Genomic DNA, 26209 nt, shown 5'->3' on the forward strand with positions numbered 1-26209 from the left:
ATATGAAACCACTGATCTCCTAACAAAAATATGTAACTTGTCCTTATGTAACACCATCTTTATAAAGACATCCAAGCTGGGATCCTGGAAATTACAGACTAATTGACTTAACATCTGCTGTGGGAAAACAGTGGAAATCATTATTAAAGATAGAATTACAAAGCATATAGTAAAACAAGTCTTGCTGAAGCAGAACCAGCATGATTTCTGCAAGGGTAAGTCCTGTCTCACTAATTTTTTACAGTTCTCACAATAGAGAGATGTAAGATGTGGGGTGATTTGAGAGAGAAGAATTCCACTTGTGGGGTACTTTTACTAAAATGAAAGGGAACCAGTCCCAATTGCTACTGCAACTATAAATACCGCAGATGTTGTATAACTATCATGGTACATAAGAACCAAACAATTTATTGTTCTTATCTCTCTAAATGTATGACATGAATTCTCTCTGTTTCCTATCTGCTAACAAAGGCACAACTTCAAAACTGTGAGCAGATGACTGCTCCATAGCAAATATATTTGCTTTTAAAACAAACAGACAGACAGACATTTAATGTTACTTAAAAGTTCGAGAAAAAACAAGGGGACTGGCAGGTTAGCAGCAGTCTGGTATATTCTGTTCCTATAAGAAATTTGTATGAACACCTGTAGGCCATAATCTGTAATTTGATATCCAGTGTACTTCTGTGTGCAGTAGAGTCAAAAACATTTCTACCAGCACACATAAGGAACACGTTCTCCAGTTGCAATTGTATCTCAAGAGCCATGTGATACGTCATAAAGGATAACAGAAGCTGCAAACATGAAGGCATTTCACATCATCAAATCTTATTCTTAGCTCCCTACAACTTCTTTCTTATAGTGAGCAGCACACCAGAGCAAAAGGAATTTGAAAAGAAGAAAATGTTCCGTGCTGCACTTTAAACAGCAATTTCTGTTGATCATTATTTCCATCCAGCAAACTTGAAGCAGGGGGGGTTAGCTAAAAGCCCTATGCATATAGCTACTATTTCCGTATTTGTTAAATAATGTAACTTTTTTAAAATTAAGATTCCATTCAACTGTTTTGCAATGTGTAGGCTCTGAAACAAAGTATTTTCATCCAGAGTGCTCCTAGCACAGAATACTAAGTAGCAAGGCATATTGTTAGACTTATACAGACTCATGAGGTTTCTAGCTGTAGTGCCATTAACCAGCGGAAAAAGAGCACTAACTATTCTCCTGCACCAGGATGACCTAAAAATGCCATTTTAAAAGTGAGGATTATTAAATATCTATGGCTTAATGATGGCATCCTGAAACCAAACTTACATCAGGAAGAACACAAATTGACATCATTGAAATCAGGCCCACAAGATTTTGGGCAGCAAATCTTAAACAAAGCATTTACGACAAAAGAACTCAATGTAAGTGTTAAGGACTTGTCTGTAGACTTTGTTTTTTGAATCATCAAAGTGTTATGGTTCTCTGAAATTAAGAGGCAGCCCAGGCATATTTTTGTGAAGTCTGTATTCCATATATAGTTTTGCCCCCTATTACTTCTGTGACTGGTTTATTGGCTGACACAGTGCAAAATAAAGTATCTGGGAAAAGCAGGTGCCACTGTTAGGCAAAGATATATAAAAGCAGAAGACAGCTGTATCGATGCTCTCTGCCAATTGATACTGATACCTTATAATATATCCATTGTTGTACTCAAGGAACAACTTTTGTGGGTGCAACTGAATTCCAACTCCAGCTTGCCTCCCAAATCTGCTCTGAGGGTTTCCCAATCCTCTGGGAACAGATTTGGGGGCAGTGTGAGGAGAACACGGGGGGAGAGGAGAGCAGGTTTTGATGTGGTCATGGAGGTTTTTCCTTGTATGCAATAACTGGATCAAGACCAGCATATAGATGAAAAATGTCAGCTTCAAATGTCTTACACTTAGGGCTTTATCTGTGTATACATTTAAAGGAGCCTGAACCAGCTTAAAAAAATAGATTCCAAATTATATATACTTATTGAGGTTTGGAAGTTTAATATGAACATGCTGGATTCATTTGAACACCACTGCTGTACATAATTAAAAAACTAACCCTAATAAATGTATGTTGGCCTTTTTAGCCAGCTTTAATTAATTCAATTTATTTAGCTCCATGAAAATGCCATTTCAGCTTCATTAATTCCGCTGTGATCCTAAGCACACTTTATTCAAATTAGGAGCCAATGAAATCAATGGGACCTACACTGTTGTAATTGTGTTCAGAGTGAAGTGACAGACCTCAGCTGTTGAGCATAATTGTACTATCTGAACTATCAGAGAGCATCAAAATAAATGCTAAACCCCAGAAAAGTTATCATGAAACACATCAGATTCAAAACAAACAAATCCAAATACTGTGGAGATCTGAAATACTGGTAGAAGTTGAGTTCATCTTGATATGCATCATGATCTTGTTGACACCAGTGCTTCTTTCATAGCCCTATTTCTCTATAACTACACATCTTACTAATGTAAGGACCTTGAGATGCATGGCTGAAATTCTACATTTAAACTGTCCAGAGAATTCTGATGTACTTATCCAATGCTACAAGTGCACTAACTTCAGGATTGTGTGTACCTTATACTACGAAAACAATTTATATTAAAAAATCTGTAACCAGAAGAGCAGGATTCTGAAACAACAAGCTTATGCAAATGTCAACAAATTTGCATATATTCACTTGCTTTGAGTAATGCGTTGTGCTTCTCCTGGTTAAGGACTGGGACAGGATGCTGTGCGATACTTAAGTTACTAATCCTCAGCCATTCTTCTGGCTCCAGAGGTTCTACCAGATATTGCCTATGAGTTCATCTTCACAGACACAGCATAAAAACAAGCAAGACTCGGGTTCTCATGGTCACAGCCAATTATGCAGCCATTGTCAATTTCCCCACCATGTGCATAAGTGGAACTGTGAAACACACATACAGGCCTTGCTGTACTGAACTGGCCATGGCAGCTAAAACACACTTGTTTTTCACCAAGCACAACAGAATGGCCCTGTAAGGAATAGCAATATAATAATACCTGTATTTGGATTTCATCTGACAATTCTTTTACCATGTGGCCAAATTGTCCAGCAGAAGGATCAAGGGCTTTGACAACAAGCTTCAACCCTGTTCTTCCTTTCCCTTTACCATAAACATCCACTGCAAAGTTGCATTGTGGGGAAAGCTGAAGAGAAGCCTGAAAGACAAAATATTAGTCTAGGTAAGGAAGGAATTTCATTTAATATATTGGTTCTAATATGCTTCAAAACTCTTTAGGTTCCTGATCTCAACTCTGACAACAGAGCTAAATAGAATTATCATTAGAAGCCATCCTGTAAATTTCGGTATACTTTGGTTGCTACTAGATTTCTTCTCTGAACTTAAAATCAGAATTATTGTAGGACATAATTCTCAGTAGGTCTAGGAACCCCCCAAAGGAATCTGCTGTTGGTTGGGCCTGTTCAGAGGGCACCAGAGAAGACTGTATCAGGACATGCCAGTATCCACAGGTCCCTATTCAGGCTACAGTATGTAGCATGTGGACTAAGCCACACTGTCCAGTTAACTATTGCCAAATGAGTTCTGATGGCAGCAGAAGTAGCAGGAAGGCTCATCCTGTGCTGTTCCTAAATACTCATTAAAATATGGGAGCTACAAATCTTATGATACTGCATGACTGCATACATGCAGAACCTTCAGCTCATATGTCACAAAGCCTCTTGCTATTTACACTCAAGAGCCATCTGAAAGCGGCAACCTACCGCAGTGAAATCTAGATCAGTGCTACACCCTCTAGCTAGATCTCTAGCTACCATTTTGACACAAAACCTGTCCTAGCCCATGACTGTCCACCAGGCAAACCTTGCCATGAGATTGCTCTAAGGTTGAATGATGCCTAGTGACCATTTGATACTGGGAGATTGTTATGAAGTGGAAGGTGCCCATCCGATGCATCCCAAGCAACAGATATGGCACTGAAATCAGGTAGCAGAATTGGTTAACCCAGTTGTACATAGGGAAGGATGCCTTTAACTCCAAGTAACCATTATCTCTGGCACCAGGAGAAACAAAATATTGGGGTGGGGGAACCTGAAGGAAGAAGATATACAATTAACTTTCTGTAGCTGCCTTCAAGGTAAGCTATTAGAGAATGTAGACCAAAGTAAATGCACCCGTGGCTGAAAAACACCAAGTGGGGGGGGACCTCACTTTGTGTTTAAATTTTAAACTACAAGTTTACCTCACTGAATCTTGTTTTCACATCCAGGACGTCCCTTTTTGTGACAGACCAATGAAATGTTAACCCTGGCACTGCATTGCCAAATGAAAAAGGAGCTTGGTTGCTGGTGATGCCCATCACATACACTGGCATCTGGAAGAAAAGCACACATTTTAACAAAGAAATCACCCAGTGCATTTTTCCAAAGCTAAGGTCACAAACACAGAATAAGTTGATATATGTAGCAATAATCAGTTGCATCAAGTCACCAATTATATTATGTCAAAACAGGCCCTATTTTATTTGACCATAACCAAATGAAAGAAAATGAAATCGAGAACTGTCTACATTCAACTCACCTGAGTGCCAGTTTTCATTCTTGTAATGGGTGCATGAATTCTAACAGCTTCAAGCTGAATTACCTCAACTTCCACTTTATCCTAAAAGGGAAGACACAAAGTCCAATATTAATTTAATTAATTGTGCTTTAAAGGTGGATTTTCATTTCACTTCCGTATCTTTTGAATGAATTGCTCCACTTGGAAGACATAAGTGCAGAAATCATTAGAATAACTGGCTGTCTTCATTTATTCACATTCTAGGCTGCTTTATCCCTAGAGCTCAAGACCAAGAACAATAAATCATCCAGAATAATAAAAAAGAATAAAATGTTTATTTTTTTATGCCCATTAACAGTTTAACCCTGACTAACATGGGCTAGCCAAGAATAGAAAAGTATTTCAGTGGTTCTGAGAACATTTTAAATTCAGGCTTTGGTGAGTCTTAAGGTGAAAGGAGTTGCCTAAAGGAGTGGGGCAGAGAGTCATTAAGAGTCACCAACAGAATATTCCATGAGGGTAAAGCTAGCTGTCTGGGTGGCTTTTAGGGAAAAGGCAATTCTCCTAAACCTGCAACTTTGACTTGTTCTGAGCAAACAACACTAATCTCAAATGGTAAAAATTGCAGAGGTTATTAGATGACTTAGTTACATTTTTTTTTATGCTGGCACATAATATTGGTGAGTAAGCTATGTAGGTTGCAAGACTTTGCTCAGAAAATATGTGGTTTTAGAATCAGAATTTTATTACAAGGGATGCAATTTACCTGAAACATAAACATGGTAAGACATGTCACTTTTTGGATAGAAGACATTCAAAATAAGAAAATGGTTTCTCTTTAATATATTGTTACAAGTGAGACTTGAGATACACACACACACACACACACCAATATATATATATATATATATATATATATATATATATATATATATATATATATATGTGTGTGTATATGTATATGTGTGTGTGTGTGTGTGTATTGCCATGTGTCTTTATCTACCCTAGGGGATTTCTGCCCATGGCTCTAGCCAGGAGACCAAACAAACAAACAACATACCAGGCAGAAATATACCTGGAAGGACTAGCAAATTTGGTCAGAGTACAACAGTCTGAGAAAAAACAAAATAGCTGACAGGACAAAAGAGACGAGAGAACTTCGACCAGAAACAACACACAAAGAAAACACACACAAAAGTGCAAGCCTGAACCAGATGATTCACAACAAGCACAGGAGAGCTGGAAGAGAAATCTGCAATGGTGAAGGCAAATTGAAATCAAATCTGATATAGGGAGCAGCAGCAAAAAGAAGTGAAAGTAGCAATTGGCCTTCATCCACAATGGGGAGCTCACATTCCCATCCTGTGGCCACTGATATGTACAGAGAAAGGGCTAACACTCCCCTTTTTTGCTTCTCTTCCCCCAATTAACAGTCAACATTCTATGGTCTGTGAGTATGCTCATTCCTCATTGCGAAGTTTCTTAGAAGTTTCTGCGTCCTCCTCCCCTTCCCCACCCTCTGGGGCAGCTGTGAGGGGGCTACTTTTGCATGGGATAGGGCCTGTTCATTGGCTCCACCCCAGATGTGGAATGCTCTTCATCCTGAGGATTGGCTGGCACCAACATTGCTCAGTTTCTGGCACCAGTTGAAAACCCATCTCTTCTGCTAGGCCTTTGATGAGGATTCATATACTGAGCCTATTAAAGAGAGTAAGTTAACTCAAGTGGAAGTTTATGTGCTTTTAATGTTTTATTGAGTGCATTTGTTTATTGACTGTGACTCACACCCGGACATCATTTGTGATGAAGGAGGGGATATTTCCCCCCCAATACATAAATAAAATATTGGAAGCATTCAATTAACCATAGTATAGTGTTTTGCCCAAAGCCTCAATTGTAGTTAATCTTACCTATGGTTTGTTGAAACCAGCTACTTTCATAACTCAATGGTTGACGCTGGTTTGTTGCAAACAAAGCATATTTTATGTTAACTACAGTTTGTCATGTTCAGATGACAAAAAGCGTCAGTTAATAAAAAATATAAGTGGAATCTTCCAAACCCCTCCTTGCAGTTGTGCCAGGCGAAGAGAGAGGAGGGATATATGAACCCAAAAGCTTCCACAGACTCATTGCCATGAAGATAAATCATGGTTTATTGTGATGTAGGAATGCAACAAATAAGGCACTCAAGGCAACCCACAGCATGATCAATAAAACAAAAAGTGAATACAAAAATACATAGAATTAGTATATGTGGGAAACAGTAGATAATAACATCAAATAAAAGCAAGGAATCCAGAAAACATCAACAGACAAAACATTCAACTGACCAAAAGCCTGACAAAATCCCTATATCCACTAACAGGTTTAGGCAGGCAGAGACTTGAAGTATATAATCCACACTTCTATTTTGTTTGGAAATGTGATGTCTCAATTTAAAAATAAAACCTGCCAGATCCTGAACTGGCCACTGGAAGAAAGGAAGGAGGTCTAAGTTTTTAATAAACATCTACTTTCATATAATTATGATTAAATAGAATATCAGATAATCTTGCTGTGAATTGTATCATTATTTTTAAAAGCTTTTCTTCCCCACCGAGTTAAAAAAACAGTAAACAAAGTCTCGGAAAAACTTAAGTTTAACTGAGGTATGCCTATGCTGACAGAAGAGATGAAACTACAGATGTGATATATAAATCAGGACACCATAAAAACTCAATGACAGATCAAAGTCAGCTTATTATGAAGTGCTTGTCCATAAATGACACATCAGAATCCAGGAAAGGAAAGTAATACATCAACAGAACGGGATTCAGGTTCTTTGTTATAAAAGGACATTTTAAGGCTGGATATCAGGTTCAGGTCCACAGGCTTATACAATAATTTAATTATTGCTCACCATAAAGTAAAATCAAGCAGCATTTATGAGACAAGAAGATGGGCAGGCAAAGAGATTGAAGAGGTATGCGTAATTGGAAGTAACATAACATTTATGTCAAGTTTTGGACTTGGATAAAATCCTAGAACAGCCACGGATTCACTGGATGACCTTGTTAAAATTCCACTCATTCAATCTCTTTCCTTCATCTAGCTGATGGGAATATATATCTTGCATATCAGAATACATATCAGAATACAGGGTTATTCTTGAGATGAATGAAATAAGGCCTGTAAAACCATATGCATATCATTTACAGTCCTTACTCACAATGGAGACTTTAAAAATCTCCATTAATGTATCTAGGCTAAGAAGTAGTGAATGGTACAGATGAAAACAGACATGAACAAAAGTACACCCCTTCAGAAAAGAAAGGAGTAAATGAGTTAAAACTGATGTTTTAAATTTTTGAGGATTAATTTCTCTTTTAAATTTTGTATATTGTATATTTTATCACTGCAAGCAGCTTCTAGACCTAGATGGCAGAAAGCAGTAAATAATTTACAAAAAATAAATACAAAACAAAAAATAGCATTTTATGTAAGTGATATTTAATCACAAGAACTCTCACTGAGGTATGCATTATTATATTTATTTTGCTGCCCCCCCCCCTTCTTTATGCACTGTGTGATATTTTACTTCAATATGTCTCAGCCATCAGTTCCATTTGCTCTAGGCTACTTGTCTTCAGCTGGTGAGTTGGGACCCGCTATTCCCATCATACAAATATGTAGTTATAGATTAAGAAATGGGTCCCTAAATGCCTGTTTGGGTTAAAAATGGGTTCTGGATTTGAAAAGGTTGAAGATACCTGCCCCAAGGAATGCGGTGTGGGTATAGAGGTCTAGATTTTCCCCTGCTTGTTTTTGAGCTATCTTCCCTGAAGAGGGTGCTTTTTGATTTTGATGCTGCCACTGAGCTGGCCAGGATCTTATCTTCATTTGCCAGCTGGCTGCTGCAGCATATACTTGGAACAAGCTTTATGTCTGAAGCCTACATTGTGCTCCTCCACTGTTGCCTGTCATGTAATAACTTTTGAGGGAAAGATTAACTTTGCCAGCATCTGCACTTAGGGAACTTTCCTTCAAAATGGGGGTTATGTTCTAAGGTTTTGGAACTGGAAAGCTGGTAGTGAAGAACGACGGCCATATTGAATTGGGCTTGCTTCAACGAATTTGAACTGCAGCTGTCTTGATTCAAAGTTCAGTAACCATCAGTACGTACAAGTCAAGACAGTCTGCTTCCTGACAGGAAGTCTCCTCTGCTTTGCCAAGAATAACATGTTTCTTATTTGCATCTTGGGCACTTTTCCTTCACTGGTTTCATTTGAGAATCCATTTATAGCTTTTAATGGAACTGTTTATCAGCCTCTGCCTTTGTATAAAAGAAAAAAAAGGAACAGATAATTGTTCCAAACAACTATGTCAAGTAGGACCTTTTGGTGAACTACAATGATTCTGAGCTCACTTGACATATTCACAATGTAAAAAGTATGTCTAGACCACAGTCTATTATATGTGTAAATGTACTCAACGTAGAATTATAAGCCTCGGTTATAGAATAAAATGCAGAATAAATAAGATAAAAAATCTAGCTCAAGGTTACAATATATGCATATATCTAAACGTTACCTGGGATACAACCACAACTTTACCAGTGTCTGCATTAACAGCTTGAACCATCCCTGTTATAGTACTGTTGCCCAATGACACTCCTGTTACAAGGCCACTGCTGTTGACGGAGGCAATATTGGCATTGCTGGTGGATAATATTATGTTGGACTGTGGCTGTGGTCCTCCCTCAGAGGTAATCTGTGTTTGTTGAAAAAACAAAATTAATTACTAACAGTAATTAAGGGATTTTTTAAAAAATCCCTTACAATGATGATTTGAAAGTCACTAAATGCTTGCCAGGTGAAAGGGAAAAAAGTATTGGATTGTATCTTAAGATCAGAATTTGTTTCATCTGAAAATAATGCAGCCTGGGACTTGTGAAGAGATTATTAGGAGGACCTCATTTTAGTTCTAATTTACTGCAGAGGACTCTTCAAGAGGTTGATCTCCACTGACTGTACAGTTCATGGCAGGACAGAGCAGTCTTGCCCAATCTGGTGACCTCCAGATTCTTTCTATTATCACTCTCAGCAGCCCCACCAGTATGGCAAATGGTCTGGGATGATGAGACCTATAGATGGTTTACTAAAAAACAATTGTTCATCATTCAGTGCAATAATCTTAAAAATAACTCACCTGAATCACTGCACCTATGAGCAATGTGACTTTTCTTGGCATCAGTCTAAAAGGAGGAAAGACCTAGAAGTGAAAGGGCAAGCATTAATAAAGGCCGACTTTTCAAGGATTATGTATCCATTTAAATCTCAGTGTTTGCAGTTCTTCTGCTTATCCAAATCGTCCTCTTGTCCTCCTTTTCTTTCATGTGTTCTCTCCTCCTTCTATATCAATAACAGCTACTATGTCTGGAAAAAACAGTAATGACTATACAAGCAACACTTCCCACTATGCCTTACCATCTATGTGGACATTTGGTTTATTCTCCTAGTTATGCCTCTTTTACTCTTCCCTGTTGTGAGGAATGAGATGGTGCTGAGAGCCTCCTCTTCTCTGATACAGGTCATTTTCAAATCTCCTTCCTTCACCCTTACCTTACATTTTCCATCTCTGAAATGCCATTTAGTAGTTTTTAGTCACTTATCGTGGCTCTGGCCCATGAGATCTACAGCCTGGCTCCCCCTCTTCTTCTTTTTAAATGTTTGGCTGACCTTACCTTCAAATTCCATTTTGCTATAATTTTCATGAGTCAGTATTTTCATTGAAGGTCCCATAAAATTCTGTGCTTGTTTCATGAGCTTTTACCTTCATCACATATTCCTGTGATTTATCCTATTCTTCCCTATTATTACTATCCCCTCATCAAGTCCCATCTATCCTTCATTTTTGCACCTTTCTGTATCTACACACACATACACACACAACTATATAGCAGAGATGGCTAACCTGTAGCCCTTCAGATGTTCCTGAACCACAATTCCAATTGTTCCTTGTTATCAGCCATGCTGGTTGGCGCTAATGGGAGTCATGGTTCAGCAACATCTGGAGCACCACTGATTAGCCACTACCATTGCACAGGGAACTATAATGCATTTATTGGCTTTGGAAAGCTAAATACATGGAAGAAATCACCACGCTTATATTCTTGCTTAATGATACCAATACTTACTTACTTACTTACTTACTTACTTACTTACTTATTTCAGACATCTTATTCATATCAAAGGAGTAGTTTTTTTTGAGAAACCAAGCAGCCTCATATTAAGGAAACCAGAAAACATTATCTGTTAAGAGTTAAAAGGTTTACTTCAATCTGCTGTGGAGCTGAATTGATCCTCTCTCCATATCTGTCAGTGGCAAATGCTGTAAGACTGGTTTGACCTATGGCCAGTCCATGAACCAGAAAAGCAGCAGTGTATTCATCAGAAGCTTCAGTGAGAGGCCTGAAATGTAAGAAAATACATTAATTGGACAAACCACGTACAAAGCAATGAAGACAATATTCAGCACCGGGGTCTAGAATTGCATCTCTCTATCTTGCTAATGATGAAGTCCTAAGTAGAACAATATACAAGAGCGGCAAGTTAAAAACAAAATGGCACAGATGCTGACTGAATCTTAAGTAGCTTTTGTCAAGGATGAGGCGCTGACATCCTAGTAAGTAGCACTGCCAATACTAATGTGCTCAACAGGCACGGAAAATATCTATTTGGAACAGCATCAATATATAAAGCCCCTTGAATGGAAGGGAATGAGAAACTGAAGGCCTCTGGGTTGGTCCAAGTCCTTAAAGTCTTTCAATCTGGCTTGTGGCCTCTATTCCATCTGCTCTGTCCCTCTGCTCAGCTCTGCCACTTTTGTGGCAGCTGTGCAATCCTCCCATCTGCCACAACCTCCTTCACTTCACCACAGCAATACAGCTGCTGCCATGAGGAGACAACAGTCAGAGAGACACATGTGTGAGATTGGCAGCCCAGCTACGGAACACTAGGGCCAGAAGAGAATACACTGTGTTCTCCTTGCCATTTCCCCAACTGCCAAAATGAGACTTTTCAGAAGAACCAAGTAAGTCTGGTCTGTGGAAGTGCAAGACAGCGCTTCCTCAGCAGTGGCACTTCAGTTTTGGAGCTCCCTTCCAAACATTTCCCATCTTGCTCCCACTCTGAATAGTTTCTGCTGATAAATAAAGATGCTGATACTTTTTATAGTGCTCCTTAACATGGGCACAGATAGGCTTTCTCCACAGAGTGCTCTTCCATTTTGTGAGTTGCTCATTTTAGCAGTTTGCAAGTCATCTTGAACATTTTGTTACAGAAAAGCAAGATTATAAACAAATAAATAATAACTTTAAACCATGCAGTGATGTTTAACATAATCTTTCACATCCATCATAATATATTTCTATTTGTCCCTTCTGTGAATGCATACTCTCAGTACAGCCTCCCTGCAAATACCTTGCAGTATTACTTTTGTTCCTTTTGCCTATAAGAGAACACAAATTAAAATAGCACTTACTTTAATGAGATAATTGGAGATGCTGCCTTTAGATTTAAGTCCATGAAGGTGAAGTATTTAGCTGGAAAGTATTTCTTGGAAGCATCCAGCACTCTGACGTAAGCGGTAACTTTTTTGCCAATCTCTACCTGCAATGCATTTGTTTACAGATGTTCACATTCTCTCTGAAGCAATTCTCCCAGATTGTCAACACCTTTATGATTAATACTGATAAGTTGCTAAGCTACCAGTGCTGGATCAGGCTACTGCAAGGTAGCAAAAGAAGGGAAGTCATTCTCTTTATTCTTCAGAAGTGATAGTCTGTTCAAACTTGGAATAGCCACCCATATTGTGATGTTTGTAGGGGCTAGAGATGACTTTTTTGGTGGTGGTCGGGGGCGGAGAACACAGCACATTATAGTGTTAAAACGCTTGGCATACATTGGTCTCGTTCAGAGGTAATGCTATGTTATTGCATCACATTTAAATGAGACTTTTATCTCAGTAACTTTAGGTAGGTCAGTATTATTATCCTCATATTGCAGGGCAGGCTGAGAAATAGTGACTTGTCGAAGGCCACCTAGTGAGTTCTCACTTCAGTATCTTTGGCAGTATGTTTTACTAGCTCTCTATTACTCTGTTTCAGGTCTCCTTAGGGTCTGTGGGCAGCTTAGATACAATATCCTAATTAAGCCCACAAGTCACCACTTGTAATGAATGAATGAGCCCCCCAAAGCCCACTTGAGTAGAATGTCTTATAGCCAACAGTGTAAGTTCTGTTAACATGTTAGATGCATGTAAAGGAAAATACTGTGTTGACTTCTGAGTGGTAGAGCTGGCCCAGTCATTAGGCAGGGTGAGGCTGCGGCCTCAGGTGGCTCCCCAGACAACACAGCTGCCGATGTCTTGCCACCTTTGTTCAGTGGTGAAGTGCCACTGCCACTGGTGCCGATTTTGGACACGACTGCATCCATTTTGGGCAATATCTTGCCCAAAATCACATCCCCAAATTGGCATGATTTTGCCTGAAATCAGCACTGATGGCACTACCGCTTTGCCACCAGCAGATGTGGCAGCATGCATGGTGGCGGCAGAGCAGGCAGCGGTGGCAAGAGAAGGTTGTTGTAGGTGGCAACGGCAGTCAGGCAAGGCAAGACAGCACTTCCCATTTCATCTCCTGCTACTCCTGCTGAGTGGGATGGCAGATTTGGTTCCCATACTGAGTTGTGATTGTCTGTAAGGAAACCTTGATGCACAAGCTTCTGCTTGCAGGTAAGTGTGCTGTGGGATCAAGATACCTAGGTGTGCAGGTGTATGATCACCCAGAGCTCCTACTTTTTTTTTTAACCACTGCAAGTGGTTTTTCAAAGGAAGCCAACATAAAGTTGGGGGGGAGGGCTAAAAGTGCAACCAACATGCTATTCCCCTGTACATGAGTAATCACATAGAAATGAATACTAACCTTGTCAACAACTCCAACAGATACTACTTGTATATCAGACACATGCACTTCCACTTTGGCAAGAGTAGTAGAAGCAAGGCACAAATCATGAATCATTATAGACAGTGACCCTGGATGTAAAGGATATACCTAAAATACCAGAAAGGGTGGGAGGGGAGAACATACAAAATGCAATTCTTAATGGTTCTGAATTTTCTTACAGCAATCAACAAATGGAACACTGCTATCCTGGATAAAAGAGAAATGCACCAATATTTTAAAAGGCATTTTTCCTCTAAAGGAGAATCTACCCCTTTCAAGTAAAGCTGTAAAATATATTTAAGCTTTCTGCTGTCACTGAGTTAGTGCAAAGGGCCTGTAGGTAGCAATTGCATTAACAGACCCTAATGCAGAGCGTAACCTCTAGACCTGTATTCTCCCCACCGGCATCAGTAACACAAAAACAAAACACAAATCATGAAGAGAAAGGAAGAGGTCTTTTTAAAAAGACCTTAAAAAATAAAATACAGACAAAATATATCATGCTAAAGTGCAACACTTTCTGGAATGGCTGAGCCTAGTTTCACTACTACAAAAGGCATCAGATGAAATATGCATAAAACTGATTTGCTGATGCGTTTATTTATGTAATTGACAGGTTGTAGCCAAGCAAGTCCTACTCAAGAGTAGACCCACTGAAATCAACGAGCCTGAAATAGCACTAATTACAACCAATGTTTTTTTATTGCCTCCCCAAGTGGCTCAAATCAACACAGAAATGAGAGGAAGGTCCCGCCCTCAACTTGGTAAGTAAAACGACACAAGGAAAGGGGAGTGGTGGGAAATAGCAGAGGAAGGAAATCAGTTTGAAAAGGCCAACAAGAAGTGGCGACTTGTAGACAGGCATTTACCGTCAGTTTGGGCTAGGCTAATCTTGCTGGTACAGTAACTGATCCAACTAATCTCTGAATTAGAAATTATTGTATTAATCCAAGTTTTAAGATGTTTTGTTAAAGTAATTCTTTATACTATTATGGCTACAGAATGCTTGTATTTCTACATTTAGAAAGAGATGTTTTATCTACACATTTGCCCAGCAAATGACAAAATAAGTCATATACAGAAGGGTTTTTTGTTTTGCTGAATTTAATGACACAGTCTAAATTAGCCAGGGAATAATTTATCCAGGACTCAGAGGAGAGTCAGTCAAGAGTCTTGGTAGGCCCTAGTCACTACAGGGTAAAATGGAAAAGTTCTCTGATTTCCCAGAACTTCATAGTGGTCAGCCAGCTTTATTATTTATTGAAGTATTTACAACCTGCACTTTCATAAAAGTATATATCAAGGCAGTATGCAGCATACAATATACTACGATCCAAGGTTTTGATTTACCATGTTCCTGGGCTCTAGTCCACTTGATTGTAAGAAAAAACCTCAAAATGGTTTACAGTATGCAGCCCTGGACACCAGGAATATATCTCGCAGAAGCCCACTAAGATTAAATACAGGGCCTTGTTTAACTCCTATTCATTCAAAATTGATTTGTTTGGGATATGTTCCTGGGAGGCTGTACCCATGACTTCCCTAACATACAGGAGTTCTCATTGGAAATTCTAAGGCTGCTTTATTGAAACTAATGAGCATGACTTCAGGCTCCCGCCACTCTACTTTAGAAAAATCATTGTGTACTAAAGAGTTTTCCCTCTAAAGTAAAAACAGTGCATTATGCTACTTACCACTGCAACACCTTGAGCTTCTTCATAAGTCACTTTTGCAATGTTGAGAGCACTGGTATTAACAAGAAAATATCCAGAGCCCTCCTTTATGAGCAGTTCAGCCTGCCAAGAAAAGTACATATTATATAATTTACATAGCTTATATTTTTGCGCAGTTCGCTTAATAATGTGTAAAGGGAATGCCTTACCTTGACAGCCTGGTGATTATAGATAGTCACTTCTTTAGGACTCACTTTTACATCGTCCACGAGTATTAGCTCAATGCTGGAGGACACAGGTGTAAGAAGTTCATACTGTAAGGGATAAAGAAGGCAACCCAAAAGTGCCACATGAAACTTCTGATCTGATGTCATTTAGAAAAACACTTTGTTTTGTACTGTTTGCAATTATGCTTTATCACTGCACACCATATACTGATATTGCAGTATAGAAATGGTGGCATATACAGTATTTAATTAGTAAATGAATATGCAGAGTTTTATTATAGTTAAATAGATTGTGGAAGACTGCTTCCCAGAAGCAGGTGGTGTCTGGATCTGACAGCATTGCCTACTTGGCTTTAGGTCAGCACAGTACAGGTACAGCTGTAGAAGCATCTCATTGGCTCTGCTGCTGCACCTGCCCAGTGCCAACCTCCCATCACCTCACCCTCTTGGTTACTGGCATTCACCTCCAAGATGGGATGCCCCATAAGAAATGCCACCCTGTCGGTCATTACTGCCTAGTAACCAGTTCATCATTCCTGTATTTCTCTATCTTGGCATAACATGCCAATGTATTTTGGTGAGCCTAGTCAAAATAAGCCTATTCTTCAGCTCATGGTTCAGTGGTGTACCTTGAAATGGCATCTAATTGTGTTTTCCACTTGAGATCTGAAGTATAATTAGGCTTCATTAATTCCTCACATTAGCTCTACATTCTCAATCAAATCTCCTAACTCCCACTCCTTCTCTTTGTGAGATGGAACTTAATACCGTATGATCTTAGAGATTACTTGGTACTATGTAGTGATGCTGACAATGGATGCTCCCTTAATCTAGAAGAGGATGATTAGGGTGCAAGCCAGACATTAGCAAAGCATGTGGGACATATGATGAGGCATTTAGAGCTACAGCTGTAATAAGTGACTTTGATGCTCTGCATCAAGGCAGAATCGGTTATCAAATCAGGTATACAAATGCAGAACTCCATAGTATTTGATTATAGTACTAAACGAAAAAGGAGAGCAATGGCACTTCTGGTGCTGGAAAAATGTATTTAAGTGCTTCTGTCAGGCCCATAACTGTCTGCATTATGATGAATGTATTTTAAGGCCACTAAAATGCTATATAAATGCACTAAAAAAAACTGGCTATAGCAAATATACCTCATTAGGGCAGAGTAGGTAAAGCTGGAATAAAACTGCATTACCGGTTTATTCACTTCTGCAGCAGCAAGATGAAGATGTTGATATCCAGTCGCAGTGGCAGATATAGTCACTGCTCCAGGTTTATTGTGAACTAAAACAGTTTGCAATCCTAAGGAAAAAAGAAGGACAAAACTGGAAAAGGAGCATTTATTACCTGGTTAAGCACCAGTATACAGAAGCATGGAGGTAACTGGCCTTCCTCCCCTCATTTCACTGTATCTTTAAAATAGACTTTTTAAAATAGCATTTTTCTCATCAAAGTGTGAACAAAAAGAAAGAATCAGACCCATTCCAAGAAGGAAAAAAACACCCTACAGAAAGCAAAGTGATCTAGCACTAATGCCACCAAGTTCAACCAGTTTACACAAACAAATGATACACAATGTCCTGGAGTCGTACCATGCATTTTGTTCTGACCATTTCCATGATTTTTCAAAAACAGCTCCATTGGCATATCGGCTTCTATGCTGGCCAGTGAATACTTTGTTGATTCCCAGATAATATTAAGGGAACTAAAATTGTCAAATTTACGTCCCTGTTGATCATAAACCTCCATCTCCAATACTGGATTGCGATATTTCGAGACAGGGACCTGGAAGAGAAATCAACAGGAAAAATTATCCTTGGAATTGTGTAGAATTGAAAGACAAGCCATGGTGTATTGTAATGCAACGATCATATTTTTCAACTGAACAAATGTTTGAATATTTCTGTGAAAAAACAGGGGAAACTGTCGTCTCTCAAGCATGTTGAAAGGTTGCCTACATGATTGGCCCCAGCCGTGTGCTAGCAGGAATTTAAACCTTTCAGCAGTATGTTGGGATGAGGCCTATGCCATTTCTTAAATGCCTAAAGGGTACTTAAATGCTAGTTAAAGATAGATATTTTACTATCATTCTTACCCCTTGCTTGTTCTGATGAAGAAAAGGACAGGAGAGACCTATCTCAGGTTCTGCATATATAGGTGCCAAAGTGAATCGGGAGGGGCTGGCACAGATCAGCGTCAGAACAGCAGGTTCAGCAGCTGGAAAGGGGTTAGTAACCGTGGGCTTGTTTCCAATTATTAAGGAAATTACCTGCACAAAAATGAGAAAATGAATGAAAAGAAAATATGAAAGCTGTGTTATGAAGGCATTTTGTTGTCACACAATCTAAAGCAAACTCACTTCTCTTTCTCGCTCTCTCTTGCAAGAAATATTAAGCCAACATGAGTTTATGTTCCAGTAATAACCTGCACTCCTGACAGATAAAGATGTATCATTTTGACATTTATTTTCATACACAGTTCCAGCCCATTATCAAAGCACAACTTCTCACTGATTATTGCTATTATACCAAGCTTAACACCGCAAAACAAAAATCAAGCTTTTAAGATTTTGAAACAGATGGCAGAGCTTTCTTTCTTCAAGGAAAAGGAAAGTACAAAGTAACTGGTATGTACATATACCAAAGGCTAGTTTAAGAGTTGTTAGTTTATTTCTTAATGCTCAAGGCTTTTTCATTTTCTTTCCTGACAAAAGCAATATTCTTACCCTATAAGAATATCAACTGACAGCACATTTCAAGTCATTGTAGATTATATGAACACTATGAGAACAACTTTCTAAGTGTTGCTGGTTCTATATTTTTTCCTCTCTTTGTCTTGACCTGAACATGAATATTTTTAATGAACATACCTGGCTGTACCTGATAATAGACAGTAGGTGACTTTCATCTAAATGAATATGCAAATGCAGATCCTTTTATGGGGTGCATCAAAGTCTTAAGACACTTGTGAAACTGAGCACACTCAAAGAAAGTTAATACAGTGGTACCTCGGGTTAAGTACTTAATTCGTCCGGAGGTCCATACTTAACCTGAAACTGTTCTTAACCTGAAGCGCCACTTTAGCTAATGGGGCCTCCTGCTGCTGCCGCACTGCCACCGCGTGATTTCTGTTCTCATCCTGAAGCAAAGTTCTTAACCTGAAGCAATATTTCTGGGTTAGCGGAATCTGTAGCCTGAAGCGTATGTAACCCGAGGTACCACTGTAGAGTCAAATAGTGCAAATTGAATTGCTGAGAGACTTAGGTGAGTTTGTTTTGCTCTCCCCCCCCCCCCATTTGTACTTATGAGATATTTGAAAATTGTTCAGATGTACAATAACCCCAAGACAGTTTGGCACTTATCTTTTCTTACAGTTCTCCATTTATATCTGCAGAACCTCCAAAAATAGTTTAAGGAGGAAAAAATACCAATGACTGTTCAATGCCCTCTGAAAAAAAAGCAGTGGTCTTGTACTCAGCAACTGAACTCAGCTGTTGAAGCTTTTAACACATTCTGTGACATAAAAGGGTTCTGTGAAAAAGCACTTGTGATGTTAACCTAATTTTGAAATGCTTAGTTCTCAAGAGTGATATTAGATTTATCAGAATGTATATAAAGAGCAGCAACTAATTTATGCATTCAAGTTTTGTATTATACTGTATTAACTTTGGCACCCCCCAAAAAAGCTCAACAACTCTGCTCAATCCAATGGGTAGATCACTGCCGGGTTTTTTTATAGTGGGAGTAGATCACAGTCTCTTGGGAGTTGGACATGTCTGCTTTATGGAATACAATTTTATGAAGCCTTATTATCTTAGCTAAAATTCTCTCTCTCAGGTCCCCCCCTTCAATCTATTTGTATGCCACTTTCCCACAAAACTGTGCCCAAAGTGTCTCACAACACATCAAGTGAACATGTATAGCCATTCAATATATATTTTTGTGGTCTCAAAGTCCAACAAAATTTATCATCTCCATCTGTCTTACTCACTTGTTCCCCCAGGGCTCTGCAAGATGCTCTAACCCAATGTTGGAAAGGATTCCTAGTTGTAGGTGGTCCTAGTAATGATAAACCGACATTGTCTGAATCTTCAGCACTGATGTTCCTGTAGAACTTTGATGGTTCTAGAACCCATGGTCTGGGTCCCCCTTCAAATATTATATCTTTGGAGGAGCCCAAAGTTACTAGGGCAGCAGAAATGGGATCAACAGTCTAGAAGAAGAAAATAACCCTGATTAGAATTTGGTACAAAATTACAAAATACTGAAAATAATATAATAATAGCACATCATACTGTTGTCTCACATTGATCTTTATGTTTAACCTATGAGATTTATATGCTTTGCTTGGAATTCTTGAAATACTGAAGTCTCCAAACTGTATCCAAAATTACTATAAAAATTAAAACAGCAACTCTAAGTATAAATAAACCTAACCTAACTATATGCACACTTAGCCGTGAAAAATAAAATAATCTCTCATGTTGAACGACTTTCTACCAAGTTTAGGAATCTTTTGTCATATGATTTAAGCATAGCTTAAAGTTGTTTTGGGGTGCGGTCTGAATATGAAGTGACATTAGAAACCAATGGAATATTGGAACAAAACCTGTATTACCTCACTATCTTTGCTTACAAGCAAAACATTTCAGAGCATAGTGCTGGTTTAACCCCCCCCCCTAAAGTTGTAGCTCATTACAAACATGGAATTTCTCCATGCAAGTGACTTTTCTGAATCTTCTTTTCCCCACTGTGTCTCCCCCCCTCCTTCCCCCCAAAAATCTGCTTTTAAAACTATTGTGATATCTATTTAAGCAAGTGACAGCTAGTGCTCTGGACCACTGAGACATACTAAAAAGTTCTAGATTAATTCAATCTAGCTATTACTGCATCATTAATGAAACAGGCTCATCATCTCAAGGGTACATGTCCACAAGTGGCTGGACATTTTGTAGTTCCTGAAACCCATAAACAGTTTATAAGGACTATTCAAGGTAGAAAGCATCAGAGATCCAAGCATACGGGAATGAAGCTATTTGATTTTGATAAAAATCCTTTGTATCCTATAAGACTTCAGCTCAAATCACTCAGTATTGCAAGTAAGTATTTACAGAAGAATCAAAAGACTAAGAAAAAGGGGAAACTAAAGGCTTACTTTTAGTGGCAGATGGGCAGCTATTGTAATACTGGCACTGAGGTGGATATGTTCATGGGTGTAACTAACAACAAGTGCTGTATATCCTTGGGCTTCAGCTTTTACCCTGACCCCACTGCAGTAGTCAGAAGTTGGCTTTAGTCTTCCTGTTAAGGAAATCAAAGGAGAGTAAAAATGTGCAATGTGAATATTACTTAAGTAAATTTAAAATCAAATTTATTCATGCTGTTTTTATAAGTAAACCACCCTGAATAATCTAAATATTTTTCAGGGCGGTTTACAAGAGCAAGAATACATATAAAATAATACAAATAGCGAAGTGAAAAGTCAGCAGATCAAAACAGTATTGCTAGCGCTGCGAAAGTCTTGGGGTGAAGGGTGGGGGAAGGAAAGGTCGGTGACCATTTTGCGCAGGAGTTCCAATTTCTGCCCCAGTATGCATCAACAGAGAACATATAAACATGACCCACCCCCGCCCCTGTTCTGCCTTCTTCTGGGTCTAAAAGGACCCTTGCATTGGTGATTGCATGTCAGTTGGACAAGCCTAAAATGGGTGCCACCTGTACAATCAATCCCTATTATGTAACCAGTTGTGTTGTTGTTGTTTTTTTACCAACTTTTATTATTATTACAAATGGATGAAACACAACCAAAGTAGACTGGGAACCTGTATCCTTCCAGAGGTTGCTGACTTCCAACTCCATCAGCCCCATCCAGCATAGCCAATGGTGAGGAATGATGGGAATTGTAACAACTGGGAAAGCAACAGGCTCTCAACCCCTGATTTATATAACACCTCTTAGTTATTCATAAGCATTTGCTATTGATAAAAGAATCCTTAGCATGCCAGTAAGTGGATTACATATTTGTTCCTCTATCTTATAAACTGAAATGAAGTAATTCCTTTTAAGCCACCTTGAAGTGGAATGAATACACCACGGTTCTCAACCTCGACAACTAAATCAAAATGTGAACAGTCACTCAGGGTGACCATCTGACTGGTTTCTTCATTCATTAGGCCATTAATCTTCAGAGGCAGCTCCAGGATTTCACCCACACGTGCTTCAACTCGACACGGCGTGAACTCCATGCCACTAGGTTCTGTCACATACACCTAGGAAACAATAACGAGGTAAGACACAGTAGCCAGAATGGAGATAATGAACAAAACCTGAACTGGAAAATTTGAAATGCCAAGAGGAAGTTGCTTATTTTTAGCCGCTTTTAACTATCTGAAAGTTTCACTTTTAACCTCAAAAATTTCCAACTTCTAATTTGAAATGCGTGACTTGCAGACAAATAACTTTGTTATAATCAGAACAAAGCATGACACAAATACCTTGCAGAGCTCCTGAGACTCTTAGAGATCTCTCTCTCTCACACACACACCCGATTACACAGCTCACATCCATTATGCCCACACACAGTCAAAAAAGTGAGACCTAGGGAGAGGTCCAAAGGCAGACATGGGCAAAGTCCCTCAATATGGTTTGGTTTATGTATTAAGGAGGCATGGCAGTAACTGACTTTAGAAGGCAATGGAATTGCTAGGGAAGACATGACATTCTTTGTTAACTTCCTATAAATTACACTTTATTTCTTTAAGGTTTAATAATATCTGTCTAATGGACCTACACTTATCTAATTCCTCATTCAAGAATAACAGAGGCAGTAGTTCCTTCTTAGAAAATCTAAATGCAAGCAAAGAGCTCCTTAGCATCTTGATTGCACCTTTCCTTTCTCCCCTAATGCACTTGGTGCTATATCTGAGTTAAGGACTAGATTCATTTTTGTTAGAGTTGTCATGCTCTAGATTTCTGCAATTGTGGGAGTTTCACCACAATGAGCTTTAAGAACCTCTAGGTTTGATATTTTCTCAAAACTTAAAATCTGTGTACTGACCATATGGCCAAACACGACCATGTCTTTGCTAATATAACCTTTGTTGAATGCCTACTGTTCCGAAGGAGATTTAAATCTTTGGGGTTTATTCTTTATAACATGCCGACAATGAAAGTGACCAAACTGAATTCTTGTCATCCAAAAGGGAAATTCCCACTCATTTCAATTTCTTCATTTCATCTCTGGCTCAATGCTCAGGAATTGGGCAAGAGATAGTGACAACGCTACTGGTAACAGATAAGCTGAGATCCTTTTGTGGAGATAGAAATAATAAACTGAAATGCATTTGTTTGAACATCTCATTTTAACATCATATTGTCCAAACGTGAATGTGCAGATGTCACTCCGTAATAGTAGAATAGGAATTTAGCACCTTATAAACATTGCAGTACTCTGATCCCCCTCACTTCTTCAAGGAGTCCTCTCTCTTCTGAAAGGGCATCCAATACCATGGCTCTCAAAATGTGTATCAGAAGCCTAGGGAATCCTAGGGAAGCTTAGGACCTTGTGGCAGGTGAAGCTTTTCTCTCCAAGCCAAAACAGGTTGGCTAAATTGAATGTCCCCTGGGAGTGGACCTTTAAGGGATTGGATTGTAGGGGGTGACATCACTCCTTCTTCAATATGACTTGGAAAGAAGGGAACTCGGAAAGAGATGCTACTTCTTAGATTTTATCTGTGCTTGGACTTAGGAGGTGGTCAGAGAACCTCTTCTATTCTCCTTTGTATGCCTGTGTTGCATTAATAGTCCACATGTTATTACAGCAGGCTCTGTCCATTTCAATAAACAGAGCTTACAGACATGTAAATATAAACAGGACTGTGGTCAATCACACTGAGTCAGAGTGAATGCACAGCAGGTTTGGCGCGTGCTTAGTACGCATGTGACTGTTGTGTTTATTGACAGCTCACTTCTGTCACATATTTTCTATAATATACACATGGAAATGCTATCTCAAATGTGGGGAGAAGCAGATGCTTAAATTCCAAGTTTATTTTTTATTCCTTGCTATCATCAAGAAATTATCACAGATGGATAGCAACATTTCATAACAACTGCTTGATCAAAGCTTTTATTCAGTGTGTCTAACTTTTTAAGCCACCTGTCTAATGCTTCAGGTTAAATTGTGGACCATATGGCATGGTGTTAAAAATGTAATCCTCATGAAAGGTATAGACTACTTGCATAACCTGATAATCAAGGTCAGCAGGCAGATGTTTGCTTCAAACACAAGATGCAAAGCTTGAGCAGAGACAGTTAAAATGTTAAACTGAAGGCACTTGTTTCATTTAATGCTCGTTCTTGCAAGTTCAAATGAGATGAAGTGCACTCATATGGCTCTACGCTTTGAATCATGAATCTCAAAGTAAAGGTTTAACTAAACATCTCATTTCTGAGCCTCATGTAGGCAGCTATCATTTCCTGGAAAATGACATTTTGGGGACAGAGATATTGTGTGGTACATACACACAGTGTAAGACTGCATAACAAACCTCTATGTAACTTTAGTAGTAGGTTATCAAGCAGGATAACACTGCAACTTAGTATTTAAACTGCTGTGTTTAATGTCCATTTAAATTATTTTTGAAAGGGCAGACAGACTGCTTAAAACAGATGGAAAACAAGCGGTTACATATACCATAGGCACTGCAGATGCAACTTCTAGAACAGTTCTATTGAACAAAACTTGCTTAGAAATATATTTCCTGCAACACATATTACTTTCATACCAAGAGTGACTGTCTAGTAAATGGCTTTTCACTCTGGAACAGTCACTATGTTCCTGGAAAATGCACCCTAGCAAAAGGGCTTTTAGAAAACAAACATGCAATGTGAACTTGGCAGGATTCCAATAGCTCTTGATTAAAATAGCAGGCCGTGGCTCTTTAACCAGATTCCTCTCCATTAGTTGTTGCATTATAACTGGTCCAGGTGGTACCATCTATCTGACATAAGCACAGTAGTCCAAATGAAAACGTATCTCTATATTCTTAAGTACACAGGCTCTAGAGAGTCAGGTTGGGCACATATAATACCTGGCTGATCTTAGAAGTTGGGCTTTGCTTGTGCTATTAAAGACAGTGCAATTGTGTATGCGGGGATGTCTTTGAAGCCAGTTCAGAAACTACAAATAGTACAGAATTCAGCTGTGAGATTACGGACTGGGACCAGAAGGTCTGAACATATTACACCAATTCTGGCCCAATTGCACTGGCTACTGTTTAGTTTCTGAGCTCAATTCAAAGTGCTGGTTTCACCTATGAAATCTTACGTGGCTAAAGATGCCTCAAGGAACACCTCTCTCCACATGAACCAGCTCAGACTCAGAGATCTTCATCAGAGGACCTTCTCCATGTATCTCTTCCTAGGAAGGTCTAGAAGGTGGCTACAAAACAACAGGCTTTTTCAGTGGGGCTCTCCATCTGTGGAATGCTCTCCGCAGGGATATGTGTCTTGCACCATCACTGTCAGTTTGGGGGCACCAGACTAAGACATGATTTACCCAGGCTATTGGTTGTTAAGTTAGCCTCTACTGTAGTTCTCAGTTTTTAGTAAGGTGGGGCAGACATTTCTTACTGTATTTTTGAATGAGCATTTTAGGAACTTTGTACTGTATAAAGTTTTCTCTCTCTCTGGTTTACAGCTATACAGTTTGACTGAAACAATTGGCCTGGTACCTCCCAAACACACAACACATTCAGCACCTGGCTCTGCATGTATCCCTATTCATACTAGATTAGGTTTGCACATGCACCTCTTTACAGTTGTTAAATATGGTAAGCTCTGATGGTGCCAATCATCTATTTGAAAAACTAGGAGGTAGAGGGGAAATTAAATCCAGAATCACAACAGGTGAGAAGTGTGGTTAACCATCTGTTTGACAGGTGAGTGTGCAGAAATCTGCATGAACTATGGATCAGTCATTATATATAATTGTAGCTGAAAATTGGCTCTCTAGGAGTTTAAAATGTTTGCAATTTCACTTTGGGAGGAGAACAGATAATTTGGAAAACTTATTTAGAAGCCTCCTTCTTCCTTTTCTGGCTAAAGACTATTTCAGGTAAGTCAATTTTGTGTCTTGGAACCTGAATTTCACCAATCCAATCTTTCTACAAGGTTTGTAGGAAGTGGAGGTTTTAACACGTGTCTTCAAATCTTTCTGCGGTTCTCTACATCTGTAGGGTGTTAGCATTTAGCCAGATGACAATGGATAAAGGACAGCATTATTCACCTTTAGCAATTTAAAAAGGAACCAAAATTAAAATGTTGGTCATTGTGAGGGAAAGCTCAGGTAGACCAGAATTTAGTGATGCAGTGCTGTGAAATTTCCCTGGAGTGGTGTAGCTTGCAGAGTTGGCAGCAGGTACAGCTATCCAGAGGGGAGTGGGTGGAGACAGCACTTTGTGAGAGAAAAAGAAAAGCAGCTGGGAGTTGGTGTTCAGCTGGATAGGAGAATAGCCTCTGAGCTTTGTGTAAAACGCACCCTGAGGAAAGTATCTATAGCCAGAGAAAGAAATCTCTGAACTTAAAAGATAGTGACTATTGTCTTTTAAGAGTATACAGAGAAGTGAGAACTGGGAAGCTGAATTTGAAAAAGGAGAAGTAGAGTTGTGAGGAAACACTCTCCTTTGGTCTCATTTCAGGAAGAAGGAAACAGATCTTCTGGAAAGAGAGAGGAATAATTCCAAAC

General features: G+C 39.0%; 1 protein-coding gene and 1 long non-coding RNA gene across 2 annotated transcripts in view; one reads left to right on the forward strand and one right to left on the reverse strand.

Annotated features, from left to right (window-relative positions):
* Positions 1-25203, forward strand: LOC309362677. Its single transcript, XR_014165076.1, has 4 exons — positions 1-215; positions 14271-14318; positions 21636-21749; positions 25163-25203. It is a non-coding gene; the product is annotated as an uncharacterized lncRNA (long non-coding RNA).
* NUP210 (nucleoporin 210) overlaps positions 1-26209 on the reverse strand; it is a 94575-nt gene that overhangs the window by 20404 nt on the left and 47962 nt on the right. The window contains exons 13-28 of the mRNA XM_081898376.1: positions 21533-21731; positions 20618-20763; positions 19454-19675; positions 17559-17732; positions 17056-17248; positions 16659-16765; positions 15437-15541; positions 15249-15350; positions 13534-13662; positions 12093-12220; positions 10885-11020; positions 9759-9821; positions 9141-9320; positions 4593-4673; positions 4255-4386; positions 3052-3210 (exon numbers count right to left, since the gene is read on the reverse strand). Coding sequence (XP_081754502.1) covers positions 3052-3210; positions 4255-4386; positions 4593-4673; positions 9141-9320; positions 9759-9821; positions 10885-11020; positions 12093-12220; positions 13534-13662; positions 15249-15350; positions 15437-15541; positions 16659-16765; positions 17056-17248; positions 17559-17732; positions 19454-19675; positions 20618-20763; positions 21533-21731 — 2256 coding nt within the window. The remainder of the gene's footprint in view (positions 1-3051; positions 3211-4254; positions 4387-4592; positions 4674-9140; positions 9321-9758; positions 9822-10884; positions 11021-12092; positions 12221-13533; positions 13663-15248; positions 15351-15436; positions 15542-16658; positions 16766-17055; positions 17249-17558; positions 17733-19453; positions 19676-20617; positions 20764-21532; positions 21732-26209) is intronic.

The sequence above is a fragment of the Podarcis melisellensis genome, assembly GCF_964234715.1.
Source record: "Podarcis melisellensis genome assembly, chromosome: 2".
In the NCBI taxonomy this organism is placed as follows: domain Eukaryota; kingdom Metazoa; phylum Chordata; class Lepidosauria; order Squamata; family Lacertidae; genus Podarcis; species Podarcis melisellensis.